General features: G+C 40.4%; 2 protein-coding genes across 2 annotated transcripts in view; both read left to right on the top strand.

Annotated features, from left to right (window-relative positions):
• Positions 1 to 17,590, top strand: part of LOC101350500 (zinc finger protein 772) — a 287,781-nt gene that overhangs the window by 240,173 nt on the left and 30,018 nt on the right. The window lies entirely within an intron of this gene.
• On the top strand, positions 9,350 to 14,173 carry DUXA (double homeobox A). Its single transcript, XM_012558580.2, has 5 exons — positions 9,350 to 9,356; positions 9,775 to 9,929; positions 10,428 to 10,549; positions 10,955 to 11,093; positions 14,075 to 14,173. The coding sequence occupies exons 1-5, from the start codon at positions 9,350 to 9,352 to the stop codon at positions 14,171 to 14,173; spliced, it is 522 nt and encodes a 173-aa protein (XP_012414034.2).

A 17,590-nucleotide genomic window follows, 5' to 3' on the forward strand; every position in this document is an offset into this window, starting at 1 on the left:
ATATTTACAGAAACAGACTGCTGCATCTTTCTCCTGTGGGGTGTGGCTGGTGGGTTGGAGCCACTGGCCTTTCGGTTTGCAGCCGAGCACTTAACCACTTCGCCACCAGGGTTCCTTAACATAACGTACAAGTCATAAAGAAAAAGGGTAGCACTAAGAAGTAAGCCAAGAACCCGAAAAAATATTTAAGAAAGAAAAAATAAAATATGACCAATACATTTGGTTAAAGATGTTCACACCCCCAGTTCTAAAAGAAATTAAAAATAAAGCAAAGCGATACTATTGTTACCAGCTGTAAGATTTACAAAGATTAAAAGATTGATGATATACTGTGTGAGCGAGACAGAGAAAATATGAATAAAATGGAAGTGGCATACAACATTTTTTTCCTGAAATTAAATATGGAAAAATTTAAAACTAGAAAAATGAATCTGACAATACATCGAAATAAAATTACTGATCAGGGAGCTAGTGACTGATGAGTCCAGTTTGTGAAAATTAATCAGGCGCTACACCTACAATATCTGCACTTTTCTATAATAGTTTGATATAAAGTTAAAATATTGGCAAGGAGGCATTCTATGAACAATACAAAATAATCCTTGTATAAACTGTAATAATTATAGTTTATTATTTCAATGGGCCCTCAGGGACACAGAGTTAGATTAATCATAATCCTTAATTTATAATATATTCTCATCATTGTCCCATGCATTATTTTTATTTCTTTTTTTTATAATAGATATGTAATGATTGCCAGTGAATTTACCACCCAACTACCAAACTAGAACCTTACTAACGAATTATATCCAGTACCTCTCAGAGGTGACCAATATCCTAAGTTTTGTGTGTATTACTTCATTATTTTTGATAAGCAATAAATACTTAGAGTGAATACACTATACAATAAATATGTAATATCAATTAACTTTATTATACAAATTATATTTAATACCCAAGTAGGTGAACATAAAAATGTGTATCAAAAATACAAAAATCAATAAATACAAATAGCAGAAAATTATGCTGTAGGTTTCCAGACATACTTGGTTAAAAAAGTAGTGAAAAGTGTTTCATATATAGAAGTAAATAACATTAAGCTATTTATCATTGTTTTCAGTGAATAAAGTGTAAAAGTTCCCTGATAAGTTTGTTATTTTGCTGGTTAAAAAATATTCTTTTCACCCTGAGGGACTGAATTGCTGGCTGGAGGGCTGTTAGGACCATGGTCTCGGGGAACATCTAGCTCAATTGGCATAACACAGTTTATAAAGACAATGTTCTACATTCTACCTTGGTGAGTAGTGTCTGGGGTCTTAAAAGCCTGTGAGCAGCCATCTAAGATACTCCACTGGTCTCATCCCTTCGGGAGCAGGGGAGTATGAAGAGAGCAGGATACAAGAAAAAGATTAGTCCGAAGGACTAATGGACCACAGCTACCAAGGCCTCCACCAGACTGAATCCAGTACAGCTAGATGGTACCGGGCTACCACCACTGACTGCTCTGACCAGGATCACAACAGAGGGCTCTGGACAGAGCTGGAGAAGGATGTAGAACAAAATTCCATCTCACAAAAAAATGACCAGATTTACTGGCCTAAAGGAGACTAGAGAAACCCCGGGAGTATGGCCCCCAGACACACTTTTAGCTCAGTGGTGAAGTCATCTCCGAGGTTCACCGTTCAGCCTGGGAGTGGACAGCCCCGTAAAACCAAATGGGACTAATGAGGCACAGCAGTCCAGGGACAAGGGCCAGAAGGCAGAAGGGGACAAGGAAGCTGGAGATAGGGAACCCAAGGTTGAGTAAGATAGTGTTGATGTGTTGTGAGGTTGTTAACCATTGTCATAGGGCAACATGTGTACTGCTAAATGAGAAACTATTTTGTTCTGTAAGCCTTCATCTAAAGTGAGAATAGCAGCACAACTGTAAGAGCGTAGTCGATGTCACTGAACTGTGCATATAGAAATTTTTGAAATGGTGTATCTTTGGCTACGTATATTTTCACCAAAAAAAAAAGGTCGAGAAGGGAGGGGGTTGACATGTTGTGGGGTTGTTAACCAATGTCATAAAACAATATGTGTAATACTGTTTCATGAGAAACTATTTGTTCTGTTAGCCTTCACCTGAAGTACAATAAAAAAAAAAATTAAACAAAAAAAAAATTCTTTTCAGAAGATGTTTGATAGTTGATCAAATTTTATTTGTGAAAAGTCAAATGCATCAATACAAATTTTGTCTTACGTTAAGTGCTGTTAATAATATTTTCAAGTCATACAAACATGTATGTGTAATAAAATAAAACGTTCCATTTTACTCTAATCCTGGTGCTAATTGAAAACGGCAGTTTTTCAAAAGATAAGGGCGTGAAAATCAATTTTAAAAGAATACATGTGTATGTAATAAATATTGATTATAAAGATATTTAAATGCAATGGTACTCAAAAAGGCGTTTCCTGTGACGGTTTAAGTGGTGGTGGTGGTGGTTGTTGCCATTGAGTCGGCTCTGACTTAGGAAGACCTTATGTATAACAGAACAAAACGTTGTCCAGTTCTGTGCCATCTTCATGATCTTTGATATGTTTGAGCCCATTGTTTAGGCCATTATGTCAATCCCCCACACTGAGGGTTTTCCTCGTTTTCACTGACCTTCTACTTTACCAAACAGGAAGTCCTTTTCTAGTGATTGGTCTTTCCTGATGAGGTTCATGTGTAGGGGTTGGTATAATTTATTAAATTGCTATCAATTTGGGGAAAAGGAGCCCTATCTAGGTCTTTCTAGATTAAAAGGGTCCATGTTTCTAAGAAATGATGTAATTATTTAAGGTGGGACTTTAGAATCACCCAAATGACTCAATAAATGGGTGGTGGCAGCTGGAGCTGATAGTATAAAGCCCAGCCTCCAGGCTGATTACTCTCCTAAACATTGGAAACCAGGATTCTCTCCCAACAAGGACACTCTCTAAACAGTAAGTTACCCTCACACCTAACTAATTGAGGTTTCCTTGGTTTGGGGAGGATATTTGGGTTAAAAACCTAGTGGACTTGTCAGAAGTTGTGGGAATTCCATTCTTTAAACTTTTAAGAAGCTATACTAGGGTCAAGGAAAACCAGTTTCTATGATATGATGTTATGAAAATGTGTTATTTGTTGTGTGTTTGAGCTCTGGGAATTTCAGAAAGGTACAGGCATTTAAGAACTAACAAGATAAATTTTTTATTTTTGGAAGGTAGAGGGGAGGAGAGATTAATTAAGAGAGATGAAGAGAAGGAGAGGAAGATAGAAAATCACAAACAAAGAGACTATGGGAGGCATCAGAACGTTCAGAAATCTGTATCTGTCTGTCTTGTCTCTAGGAGCACTGGTGGCACAGTGGTTAAGTGGTCAGCAGGTACCTGAAAGGTTGGCGGTTCGAACCTACCAGCCAATCGGTGGGGGAAAGATGTGGCAGTCTGCTTATGAAAAGATTACAGCCTTGGAAGCCCTGTGGGGCAGTTCTACTCTGTCCTATAGGGTCGCTATGAGTCGGAATTGACTCAACGGCAACGGGTATCTACCTATTTACTCATAATGTTTATTTTTAGAATGTTTCCTCATAATTATTCGCAGCGTTTTTTTTAATATTCTATAATTTATCCTCTCTGACACTCAAAGCACCTTCACATGTGTTAATTTACATATTCACTAATGATAAATAAAATCAGATGTGGAAACTAAAAAAAGAAAAAAGTTTAGAGATCAAAATGTTTTGAGGATCAAAGCAGCCAGCTTCCAAATTTCTCTCTCCAGACTGAACTTTTTTCCTGAACTTGAGAGAAGAACATTGCAGGGAAAGGGAACAGCAAAGGCCCTGGGTTGGGAGCTTGCCTATCCTATTCAAGATGAAGACCACTACCACCAGTTGCCACTGAGTTGATTCTGACTCATGGGTCATGGCGACCCCATGTGTGCAAAGTAGAACTGGGCTACATAGGGTTTTCAAGGCTGTGACCTTTCAGAAGCAGATCACTAGACTTGCTTCTAATGATCTTGTCTCTAACAGCCATCTCAGACTCCATATGTCCCAAACTACTCCTCCTACTGTTTCCCTCAGCTCGAGTAATGGCAATGGCATAAATGGTAAGGTAGAGGGTCAGCAAAAAAGAAGAACACCTTCTACGAGATGGATTGACGCAGTGACTGCAACGATGGGCTCAAACATAGCAACGATTGTGAGGGTGGTGCAGGACTGGGTAGTGTTTTGTTCTGTTCTCCACAGGGTTGCTGTGAGTTGCAACTGACTTGATAGCACCTAACAATAACAACACGCCAACAAATCCAGGAAGCATCCTGGACTCCAGGTTTCTCCTCATCACCTACGTCTAATCAGGCTGGAGATTCTATTGGCTTTAACTTCCAAATATTTTAAGAATCTGATCATTTCTTGGTCCACCCCACCACTGCCACCTTGGATTACTGAAGTATCCTCCTAACTAGTCTCTCTGCTTCCACCCTCCCCCTTCTTCAGTCTATCTATACTCATCACTCTTGCCTGTGTGATCTCATTAAACTATTTCATTTATCTCCTCAAAACCCTTCAGTGACTTCCTGCATTGCTTAAAGGCACAGGGACCTTCAAGGTCCTGTTTATAATCTGGCCCCCTCTAAGGCCTATGACTTCATCTGTTGCTCCTTTCCCCTTCGCTCACTCTTCTCCAGACTCTCCTCCCTCTTTATCTTGAGGAGTCCCTGGGTGGCACAAATGATTAAACACTCAACTACCAAGTGAAAAGTTGGTGGTTGAAACCCACCCAGAGGCACCTGGTGATCTTCCGAAAGGTCACAGTCTTGAAAACCCTATGGAGCCCATTTCTACTCTGCACACAACAGGGTCGCCATGAGTCAGAATCAACTCAATGGCAACTGGGGTGGTGGTGGTCTTTATCCTGAATAGGATAGGAAAGCTCCCAACCCAGGGTCTTTGCTGTGCCATCTGCCTTCAATGTTCCTTTCTCAACTATCAGCATTGCTCTACTTTGCTTCAAGTCTTTACTGAAAAGACATTTCCTCAGTGAGGCCTTCTCCAACTATTCAACTTAAAATTGTAACCTGACCCCTGCACCTTCTATTCTCCCCTTCGTTCTCTGTTGCCATGGCAATATGCACTATCTGACATACTACATATTTTACTTGTTTTGTTTCTCATCTCTTGCCTCTTGATGAGGCCAGGAATATTTTGTCTGCTTTGTTCACTGAGCCTAGAATAGGGTCTGGTTTTCAGTAGGTACTTAGAAAATATTTTTTGAACAACTGAAAAATTAATTTGCTGATGTTGTATTCTCAAATGTTCACTCGCAGATGTTCAATGTTATGATTTACTGTTCAAAACACTGCCATATAGCAGGCAATAATGAAAACAATGAAAATAATGAAAACAAAAAGTATCCAACTAAGTTAGAGCTGACTGTCATTGGAACAGAGGCCCATCATAAGGCAGGGACTACTTGTAGTTAGAAATCCAGTCAAACAAAGACAGAGAATCATCCAGGTCTTCCTACTTTTTCTAAAACAGAAAGCAACAAAGGAAAGTGGAGGTTGAGAAAAATTAAAGCAGGTTGAAACCAGTTGCCATTGAATGGCTCTGTCTCATGAGGATCCCACGTGTGTCAGAGTAGAACTGTGATCCATAAAATTTTCAATGGCTGATTTTTCAGAAGTAGATAGCAGGGAGTCCCTGGGTGGTGCAAACAGTTAACATGCTGAGCTGCTAACCAAAAGGCTGGAAGTTAGAGTCCAATCAAAGATACTTCAGAAGAAAGTAGATTTAGGAGTGGCTTCATGGGTCTAATTAAATAAAACAGTTTATCAATTTCCCAAGGCAGCAGGGCAGGTCTAACCTAATCGTTTTAAGTAGTCAGAGTTCTAAATTTGCTGAAGAACAGAGAAATTTCCTCTAGGGCAGCTGTTTTCAAAGTGTGGTCTATGAACTTCTGGGGGCTTCTGCAAGACCCTTTCAGGGGACCTGCAAGGTTGAAACAATTTTCTTAATAATACTTAGACATTATTCTCCTTTTCCACTATGTTACATTTGAATGGATGGTGCAAAATCAATGGTGCATAAATCTGCTGTTGTTTCTGCCCAAATCCAGCAAGTGATACCAAGCCAAATTTAAAAACCCATTGCCGTCAAGTTGATTCTGACTCACAGTGACCCCTAGGACAGAGTAGAACTGCCCTATAGGGTTTCCAAGGCTGCCATCTTTATGGAAGCAGACTGCCACGTCTTTCTCCCATGCAGCAGCTGGTGGGTTCGAATCACTGACATTTTGGTTAATAGCTGAGTGCTTAACCACTGCACCACCAGGGCTCCTCCAAGCCAAATTAGTGGTCAGTATATGCTGTTGGTACAATGGTTAATCACTGGCTGCTAAGTGAAAGGTTGATGGATCAAACCCACCCAGCAGCTGTGAGGGAGGAAGCCTAGTGATCTGCTCCCATAAAGATTATAGCCTAGAAAACACTATGGGGAAGTTCTACTGTCTCACAAGGGGCCGCTATGAGTTGGAATTAACTCTATAGCACCTAACAACAACATATCCTCATACTCTTAGTGCAGGTGGGGGCTGAAAAAAACAAAGCAAGTTTCACTTAGGAATGTCCTTGGTGATGCAATAAAAAAACGGTATTAAATCTTGACCTTCAAGTACACATCTTTTTAGTGTTCTGTGTAACAAAACAGAAGCATGCATTTGGCACTTTTCCATATCAAAAGATGATGGTTGTCTGAAGGAAAAGGATGTGTACAAGTGTTTGAGTTGCTACCTTAACTAGTAACCGAATTTTTCATGGAACATCATTTTTTACTTGAATGAATGTCTGACAAACTATGATTATTGAGACTTGTGTATGAGGCAGAACTTTTCTTGAAAAGGAACAATGCAAACCTGTCACTTCAAGGAAAAAAACTGACATTATTTGTGGCCAATGAGAAAAGTCAAGCTTTCATGAGAAAATTAGAGGTTTGGAAAATGTGTACCTGCTTTAATGATGATATCTTTCATTCCAACAATGTTTTTCCATTATGTGATTTTTGGGTCTTATTTAAGTAATCCATTTCTGTCTCAATGTAACATAGGTTTCCTCATACATGATCACTCATTTAATTTTACCTTTCACATATCTTTGTTTGGCATTTATTTTATATACTGTGTATTGTGTGACCTAACTTCATTTTTCTCTATACAGTAAGCCATTTTCTTTCCCTAACACTACCCTTTTCCACTGATTTTGAATCCTCTAGCTGTTTAGTTCAAATCCACCAGCTGCTTCTTGGAAACACTATGGGGCAGTTCTGCTCTATCCTGTAGGGTAGCTATGAGTAGGAACCTACCTGACGGCACCTAACAACAACGACAACAACAATAGCTGTTCCAAGTTCTCAAATACAATAGGCCTGTTTCATAGATTCCACTTGACTACTTGTCTAGTTCTACATCTATAACACAGGGAAAACTTTTTCTACTACTGTGTTGTTTTATTATCTGTACTATTATATTGATTCTTCTGCAGCAAAATAGCTTATGTATTTTGTAGAACTTTTTTCTTCTACATACATTTAGAAAGCTTCCAAGTTTCCCTCAAAATCCTATTGAGTTTCTCCCAAAAGCCTATAACCCCAGTCTAATTACTGGAAACATCAGACAAAGCTCAGTACCTACTCTATAGTCCTCAAAACTGTTAAGGTCATCAAAAACAAGGAAAGTCTGAGAAACAGTCACAGCCAAGAGGAGCCTTAGGAGATATGACTACTATGTAATGTGGTATCCTGGATGGGATCTTAGAACAGAAAAAAGACATTAGGGGAAATCTTTGGAAATCTGAATAAAGTGTGTACTGTAGTTAATAATAATGTATCAATATCGACTCATTCGTTATGACAAATATACTATACTAGTGTGTTGTTGTTAGGTGCTGTCAAATTGATTCTGACTCTTAGTGACCCAATGTGACAGTAGAACTGCCCCACAGGGTTTATTAGCCTATAATATTTCAGGGAGCATATCTCTAGGTCTTTCTGCTGTGGAGCTGCTAGGTGGGTTCAAACTACTGCAACAATGGGCTCAAAAATATAGCAAGATTGCAAGGATGGCACAGGACTGGGCAGCATTGTGTTCTGTTGCACATGGGGTCACTATTAGCCAGAACCGACTCAATGGCACCTAATGACAATCAAAGACGAACTCTGGCACATGTACATGTGGGTAATGCAAATAGTGGAGAGTTTTTGAGGTAGTGAGCATGTTAAATATCCATCAACAGGAGACTGAATTTCCAAATGAAAATTCCAACAGGATTTTTAAAAATAAACTTCTAGTCTTAGAATGGATTTAGATTTACAGAGGCATTGTGAAGCTAGGCAGAAGCCCTGGTGGCACCGTGGGTAAGGACTTGGCTGCTAATGAAAAGTCAGTGGTTCGAACCCATGAGCCGCTCTGCAGGAGAAAGATGTGGCAGTCTGCTTCTGTAAAGATTACAGCCTTGGAAACCTTATGGGGCTCTACTCTGTCCTATAGAGTTGCTATGAGTTGGAATTGACCAAACGGTGGTGTTTTTGGGTTTTGATCTTTGGTGAAGATAGTACAGGGTGTTCCTACATACCACACACCCAGTTTTCCCTATACTGACATCTTAAACTAGTATGGAAGGAGCCCTGGTGGCATAACGGTTAAGCAGCAGAGTGGCCCTATGCAATACGTCATTTGATTCTTCTAGGGTCTAGATTTAGGAGGAGGATTAAGCTGTGGCTCTGTCTCAAGCCCTGTGTCCTGTAGTCAGAGATGAGCTGGATATTGATCCTGCTGTCACAGAGAATTTACCTTGTTGGGGATTATACACCTAAAACATGAATGCTGGGGTGAAGAAAGCTCTTACTCAGCTTTTACCTCTTTATTTCCCTCCCTTGTTCTTTTTCGTTTCTCTCTGGCTCTTCCTCATCTCTATCTCCTCCCTACCCAGCCTCAACCTGCCAGTGTCCCCAGAAAACCTTAATTTCCTCACCCTATTCCCACGCTCCCCAAAGGAGTTGGTCTGGAATAGAAGGCATGTTAGGCGTCCTTGTATATCTACTTAGGGGCTCAGGTTTCCTTTTAGACTTTCTTGCTCAGAAGGAATCTTTCGTCTAAGAGTGGAAGAAGTGAAAGACCTGTGATCTGAGAATAATGCAAACCAAGGTCTAAGATGGATGGGATTCCTGGGGATTATTAACCTAAACTCAATTTCAGAGCAGATAAGTTTGCTGCAAGCCTAATTCCATCACAGACTATTTGGAACTGCTCTCCAAAACCATCTTTTCATTTAGTTTCTGATTGAAACATGATTGGTTTGGAGTGGGGACAATTGTTTTGCAAGGTTAAAGATCCATCATTTTTGCCAGAGGGTTGTTCAACAAGTCAACTTTTCAACAGATGTTTATGGAGTGGATATTATGTGCCATGCACTAGTCTACTCAGGGATAGCTTCATGGGAATGTGACATGTGCGGTCACACAGAGCTCTGATCTAGAAGGGCCCCTACTTGGTTTAATGCTCTGCTGTTGTAAAATTATTAATTTTTGAACAAGCTAGGGAAGCTGTGTGTTTGAAGAAATTATGATTATACAAGCTATACGAAGATAGTTCTTCCGTAGTGAGCGCTGGTGTATTCCAAGAGAGAAGTGAAAAGTAGAAACTAGCTTGAACCCAAAGTTTGAAGGTATCTACTGGCCTATTAAATGCCTTTCTCTTCTCATCTTTCCACAGAGATTGTAGCAATGAGTCACAGGCGCAATCGCACCAAATTCACAGGGGAACAATTGAAAATTCTCATCGATACGTTCAACCACAAACCTTACCCAAATTTTGCTACCAGACAAAAACTTGCTTTAGAAATCAACATCGAAGAGTCTAGAATCCAGGCAAGTTATAAGTTCTGTTTCCTCAAGACTAAAGTAGAAAGTGGCAGGGTGGAGGGACCATTAACTGAGCTTATATTAAGTGCCAGTGTGCTAAGGGCTTTGTGTGGGTGATAATAATACTCAGAATAAACTCACAAGAATGTTGTTTTTAATGGATGAGGGGGCTCACAGGAGTGGGGAGGAAGTATACTGGTACAGCTTCAGAGAGTGTAAATGGTTAAGCTAATTCTTAAATGCATAATAATTGCAGCAATTATTTATTAATTGCCTCAAAAATATAATAATTATAGCAAATCATAAACTGGGAATTATTAGTGAAGGTACTACATGCCAGGCTAAGAATTCTGAGCCTTGACCTAAGACCCAGTAGGATGTGGCCGATGTTGGTAATAACCCTAATGAGAAAGAATCATTCACTCTTACTTTTGGAGAAATGCAGGGGTGGGGCTGAGATGACACTGACATGTTTGATTCTATCGCTTTCTTTTCCTCACTTAGATTTGGTTTCAGAATCGAAGAGCTAGACACCCATTCCAGAAAAGACCAAAACCTGAGGAGGCCTTAGAATCAAGCCAAGACCTTGGGCAAGATTACCCTGAAGAAAGGAGTCAAGGTAAAGAGCCTGTTCCAGTCCTTTCTCCCAATATAGCCTCTTCAGCACTAAGTGTCTCTCTGTAGTAGAGTCAACTGCTATTTGAGGTGGTAGATGAATGTGCCCTCCCTCAGATCCTCCTATCCAGGGTCTTTGGTGGCAAAGGGTTAAACATGGCCTCTTTGCATTCTTCCTTGCCCTGCCTGTCCGTGAAACTTCTGTGACCTTCCACTGCTTACCTTCTTCCAGCTGGTGTCCATATCCTCCTGCGTCTCCTCTGGCACCTTCTTCCAGGAATAGGCCTGAGAAGAGGCCTTCTCAGGGAGAGGCAACAGGTTCCAAATTTGATGGAGACAGTGGGACATGTTTGGTTTTCATGTTTGAATATGTCATTGGGCTTCTAAAATGTTCCTTTACCTCTAATCTGTCTTACAGTCAGGCGCTATCGTACCTACTATAACTATTCTCAATTACACACCCTTATGGAGGCATTTGAGAACAACGCTTACCCTGGGATTGATTCCAGAAAACAACTTGCTAAAGAAATTGGGGTTCCAGAGTCAAGAGTCCAAGTAAGTGATAAGGACTTTGTTCACTCTGTTTCCTGGGGATGGAGAAGTGTGGGAAGGGAAGCCATACTGGCCTTGGGCTATTGCTCAAAACATCAAGTGCACTCCCACTTCAGGGTCTTGCACGAGCTCTTCTCTCTGTCTGGTAGATTCTCTCACCTCCTTCTGGCCTTTGCTGTTTTTGTTTTTTTTTTTTCCAAATAATTTGAGTTTTTAATGAAGGTTTACACAGCATTTTAGGTTCCCATTCAGCAATTTCTGTACAAATTGTTCAGAGACATTGATTATGTTCTTCACAATGTATAAACATTCTCATTATTTCCATTCTGGTTGTTCTGTTTCCATTAGTTTCCCTGCCCCCTTACTTTCTCATCTTTTGTTTTAAAGTAGTTGTTGAACATTTGGTCTGATATAGATGATTTTTTTAAAGGAGCACAGCACTCACTGGTGATATTCTTTATTTTGTGAGCCAATCTTTTATTTTGTTAAAAAGATGATCTCAGGGGCTAGTTTTGGTTCAAGGTTTAAAGAGTATTTCAGGGAAATAGTCTCGAGAAGTCTTCTAATCTCAACCAGTCCAGTAAGTATGTTTTTTGTTTTTTTTTAGGAATCTGAGGTTCTGTTCCATGTTTTTCTCCCATTGTATCAGGATCCATCTACTGTGGCCCTGATCAGAACAGTCAGTAGCGGTAGCTGGGCACCATCTAATTTTTCTGGATCTCAGGGTAGATGAGGCTGTGGTTTGCGTAGACTATGAGTACTGTAGACTAATTTTTTCTTTGATTTTGCTATCTGTTTTGATCAGCACTGTATGCTTTATGCCCTGAATGGTGCCTGACACATGGCACTCAAGAATTTGAGTGAGTGAGTGAGTGAATGAGTGGAAGAGTGAATATTACTTAACTCCAATAAGAGCCGGGCACTTGGCTAAAATCTTTAAATGTATTATATTCTTGAACTTTTCTAATGATCTCATGTTGTTGTTGTTAGGTGCTAATGAGTCGGTTCTGACTTATAGCAACCCCATGTGACAGAGTAGAACTTCCCCATAGGATTTTCTAGGCTATCATCTTTATAGGAGCAGATCACCAGGCCTTTTCCCCCATGGAGCCACTGGGTTGGTTCAAATCATCAACCTTTCAGTTATCAGCCAAGCACTTAACCATTGCGCCACCAGGGCACCTTTTGAATGGATTAGGTACTTAAAAAATGCTTACTAGAGGAAGGAATCCAAGAGAGGGGTTTATATTGCATCCTTTGGGTGGTGGGGACCTACTGAAAGAGTTAAGATGGAGGAGGGTGCATGTTATAGTTGCACATGAAAGTGGTTGCTCTTTTCCAGAGTGAAGAATGGATTTCATGCTGGAGAAAAGATATAACATTACATGATAATGATAAGTCATTATGAGGAGGAGGATGAGATTCAGAAATTAGTTCTGTTTAAAAAACAAAATGGATATGCATTGATAGCATTTATATGGCTGATGGAGAGAGAGAAAAGAGAGGTGATGACAAAGAAGATGTTAGGGTTAGGGTTCTGGCTTTGGGTGACTGGCTGATATTGGTGTTATCCATCAGGAAGATCAGGCTGTATGAAAACATCAGGAGTTCCTTGGGGGATTTATTTGCTGAGTTGGAGATGTCTGCCTAAGACATTCAGAAAAGATATCTAAGAGGCAGAGTCCAAAGCTTTAGGGAAAGGATTGGGTAGAAGACAATGTGCCACAGTGAAGACTAGATGACTTTATAGAGAAGACACGTTTAAAAGGCAGAACAAGCTTGCTGGACTGTACCTTTTTTGACTAAATGATTTCATATGATTCTGAAGGAAGTGGGGGTAAGGGTTGGGAGAGAAGAAAACAGAAGTCAGTGGAGGAATATGCAGCTAGGCATGTCCTAGAATAATCATTCTAATATCCTTTGGGCTAGTTTTTCTCCCCAGAAATCAAGCTGTATATATTTGCCTCATAAAACCAAAATATTTGTTGTTGTTATAATTCCTAGTTGTTAGTTTCTTCTGCGGCACCTCTTAGTAGACTCAAACTTTCAACCTTTTTGGTTAGAAGCTGAGTGTGTTAACCTTTGCACCACCCAGGGCCTCCACATTTTATATATATATATATGTATATGTATACATATATATACACACACATACATATATATATATATTTAATTTATGTACCACATTTTACTTATTCATTCATCCATTGATGGGCACTTAGGTTGTTTCTATCTTTTTGCTATTGTGAATAGTGCTACGACGAACATAGGTGTGCATATGTCTGTTTGGGTCAATTTTATTAGATCCTTAGGATTTATACCTAGGAGTAGAATTGCTGGGTCATATGGCAGCTCTACCTCTAGAGTTTTGAGGAACCGCCAGACTGTTGTCCACACACAACAGCTGTACCATTTTTCATTCCCACCAGCAATGGATGAGGGTTCCAATTTCTCCACTTTCCTTCCAACACTTTTTATTTTGTTTGATCTTAGCCACCCTAGTGGGAGTGAAATGGTATCTCATTGTGGTTTTGATTTGCTTTTCTCTGATGGCTAATGACTATATATGTATAAATTTATAGGTGCAGGCAAGGGGTAGTAATTAATTCTATATCTTGGGATGAAGAATGTCTTCCTAGCAGAGATTACTCTATCCTGTCATAGAAGATAAATAGAATTTTGAGAGGGACAGATACAAAGAGAATCCAGGCAAAGGGAAGAGCTGGAATATGGGCAAGACACCTTAGGGAAAGACCAGCACCTGTAATGAGGGGAGAGTGGGGACTGTCAGGATATGAAACCGGTGACCAGGTTATAAAGGAACTGGATGCAGGATTCAGAGTTTTGAGCTTTATCTTTAGGTCTGGTAGAATTTCGCAGAAGTTGTATACATGTCAGTAGCGATCTTGGAATTAGACCTGAAATAAACTACCTCTCCCCTTCTTTAGTTGTTTTAATTAAATCTCTTTGTTTTACTTACTCAGATTTGGTTTCAAAATCGAAGATCTAGATTACTTGCCCAGATGAAAAAAGAACCTGATGAGACCCTAGAACAAAGACAAGACCAGGAACAAGATAGCTAAGATGAAAGAGTTCAAGGTAACCTGACTGCCATGCCCAATTCGGTTCAAAAGCAGAGACTCTTGGGTAACCAGTGCTTCCACATGGTGGAATCAACTGTTCCTCTTGGGAGGGGGGTTGTTTATCAGGGTCTGTTGAGTCAGTGGACTGGTCAGAGTCCCTGAAGACTTCTCCTAAGTCTGTGGACCTTCTGAGGAATCTACGGCCCACTCTTCCAGCTGGAGTCCAGAAACCCAGTCGGGATACTAAATCTTCCCAGGGCCTATAACAGTGCCTATTGTTGTTGTTGTTGTGCGCCGTGGAGTCGATTTCGACTCACAGAGACCCCATGTGACAGAGTAGAACTACTCCATAGTGAGCTGTAATCTCTATGGGAGCAGATTGCCAGGTGTTTCTCTTGCAGAGCGGACAAGTGAGTTCAAACCAACAACCTTTCAGTTAGCAGTGGAGCCTGGTACATAGTAAATGTTCAATAAACCTTTGTTGAAGGTATGATTGAGTGAAGAGAGCAATGAATTCTCAGGTATATGCTGCCTGAGTCAGGCTTGGGAATGGATTTCTCAGTAGGAGCCAGTAGGTTCCATATTGGATGGGAAATACAGGAAAGGTTTGACACCGTGTATATAAATTGGCCTCTTGGATTTTTCTTTCTCCCTATCTTTCCTCCTTAGGTGTAGAAGCTACGCAAGATGACATTACCCACACTAGCAACTGTATTTCTCTGGATCCAGAATGGGTAGCATAGAAACAAATCCAGTGTATCTGATATCATCACTCTGGGCCCCAAATCTGTCTCTCACTCTTCCTGGGAATGTCTCCTTCCCCTGGTACTGCAAGCTGAGCCTTCTGAAAATGGTAACACAACTTAAGGTGGCCGAGGCATGTGTAAGAGGTACTCCACAGCCCTCCTGACCCCACCTGGCTCTAGAGTTCAGCAGAACTGGAAGACAGTGGAAAAAAAAATACATACCATTTTTCAATCAGCATCATCGTTAATTCATGCAAAAATCATCAATGAGTGTTAAAAACCTTTAAGTGAGTGTTTGATGAGCAACAAGATATTGTCTCAAAAAAATCCCCATCACAGATTACTTATTAATTACAAAAGGAAAATTGCCATTGAGAAACTTGGAAGACCAAAATCTGCTTAACCAGCAATGGCACAAACCGATATGAGGTACCTCCTGATAGGATACATTAAAGAGGACACAATAAGAACTCTGTGATATCACTGCCGAAAGTACATATGCTGACGCTAACCATAAGGAAACATCAGACAAATGCAAACTGAAGGACACTGTACAAAGTAACAGCCCTGTACTTTCAAAAATGGATTGAACAATTGTAATGGGAATGGAGAGAAAGTAAGCCAACTTAGGAGATGTTGAGAAAGCAAGTCCCCTGAAGAGTTTTCTTCTATATGTAGAGGTTTGTTTCTGCCTAAAATTTCTCTCCAAAGATACTCAAAAAACTGTTAACATTAGGGAAAGGAGTGGGAGACAGAACAATTTTCCATTTTAATCTTTCCATCTTACCTTAATTTTAAAAACCATTTAAATGGGTTATTTAAAGTTTTTAAAACTTAAAGGTGGTGCTCAAATGTAGTATTAAGTGAAAGAAAGCAGACACAAAAAGGGTACACATACTGAATGATTCTGCTGACATAAATTTCAAAACCAAGCAAAATGAATCCCTGCTATTAGAAGTCAGGCTACAGGTTGGCCTCACCCTAAGGTGGGAATAGTAACTGTGAGGGGCCCAAGGCAGCCTCTGAGGTGTGGGGCTGGTAAATTTGGTCTCTTGGGCTGGTTCTAGAACCCTTGTGTGGCAATCTGTGAAAATTTAGCAAACTGTATACTGGTGATCTGTGCTATGTCCTCTGTTACAATATGCCAATAAACACAAACATTTATTAAAGGAGATTCTTGCATTTTTATCAGGTGACAGGGCTGGGGTTAGGGTGAGGCAATCAAGGTGAATCATGCAGGATTGGAACTGTATGTAAAATTTTGATATCTTGTTCATCATAGATTTTTTTCCATTCACTTTGATGTTTTAAAATATTCTTCCTAAATATTATTTCAGTTACTGAGTTTTTTTGTTTTGTTTTGTTTTGTTTTGTTTGACACCCCTGACATTTTGCACCCAAGGCAAGGGCCTCATTCACCTCACTGTAGTCCCAGCCCTGAATTTCAACACAGTGCCATTTTCTGGAAAGGAGCCCTGGTGGCACAGTGGTTAAGTGCTCAGCTGCTAATCAAAGGTTGGTGGTGTGAACCCTCCCAGTAACTCTGCTTCTGTACAGATTACAGCCAAGAAAACCCTATGGGGCAGTTCTATTCTGTCACATGAGATCACTATGAGTTGAAATCGACTTTACGGCACTCAACAACAACCACCATTTTCTGAAAGGGAAACCAATGAAAATGTAGTCTGAATCACCCCTGCTTGGCTAAGGAACCAACCGTTATGGAGGAGGTTGGCTTCATACTGCTCTTGCTGGTTCCAACTCCACAGCCAACTCAGAAGCACAATTGTATGGGGGTGCGAGGGTAAGGGGCTTCCCGAAGTGCCTACCTCAGCCTCAGAAGCACAAGACCCCTGCTCTTGTCCCTGGTACTCTACCTGGGCTCCCAAACCTGCAACGTCCTGTCTGCTGGGTGAGGCCCCATCTCTCAGTGGGCAGGGACTCATGGCCCCACATCAACCACCAAAGAGCTAGTTAGAAGGTTGTCATTGTTGGGTGCCATCGAGTTGATTCCAACTCAAAGCAACCCCATGTGACAGAGTAGAACTGCCCCATAGAGTTTTCTTGGCTGTAATCTTTATGGAATCAGATCACCAGGTCTTTCCACTGTGGAGCCACTGGGTAGGTTCGAACTACCAAACTTTTGGTTAGCAGCCAAGTGTTTAACCATTGTACCACCAGGGCTCCTAGATAATAAGGTAGCAGCAATGAATGAGGAGTCTCCGGAGTACCCAAATAGAGATGCCCCATTCCTACAATCATTAGCAACATTCATTTCTGGGAGCTTTTTTTTTTAAAATCTTGTTTTCTGAGTGGAAGAAGGTAAGGGTTGAAGACAGCCAAGAGGAGGGCAGAACTCTGCAGTGCACATTTGAGAAGGAGATAAGATTGAAAATATGGCATGGATGGTAGGCTACATTTGTGTGCCTGCTCCCCTAAAGGACAAATGTGTTAATGCTGGTATTTGCATTGAATATCTCTGGAGGGATCCACAGTTGTTAACAGTGGGAGCAATGGCTAGAGAACAGGAATTGACAGACAGCTATTTTTAACGCTATGCTCTTTAATAGTACCATTGTATTTGGAACCACATGTATATATTCCAATTTTTCAAAGTACATAAACTTAAAAAAAGACATGGTTTGAATTAAGAAGCCCTGATAGTGCAGTG

This window comes from Trichechus manatus, unplaced genomic scaffold, assembly GCF_000243295.1.
Source record: "Trichechus manatus latirostris isolate Lorelei unplaced genomic scaffold, TriManLat1.0 scaffold00176, whole genome shotgun sequence".
Lineage (NCBI taxonomy): Eukaryota > Metazoa > Chordata > Mammalia > Sirenia > Trichechidae > Trichechus > Trichechus manatus.

What these genes read in the sequence shown, in the direction of transcription:
- DUXA (XM_012558580.2), top strand. An exon ending in TCGAAGAGTCTAGAATCCAG is followed by an intron (nt 9,930 to 10,427) that starts GCAAGTTATAAG and finishes TTCCTCACTTAG; the next exon opens with ATTTGGTTTCAGAATCGAAG. An exon ending in TTCCAGAGTCAAGAGTCCAA is followed by an intron (nt 11,094 to 14,074) that starts GTAAGTGATAAG and finishes TTACTTACTCAG; the next exon opens with ATTTGGTTTCAAAATCGAAG.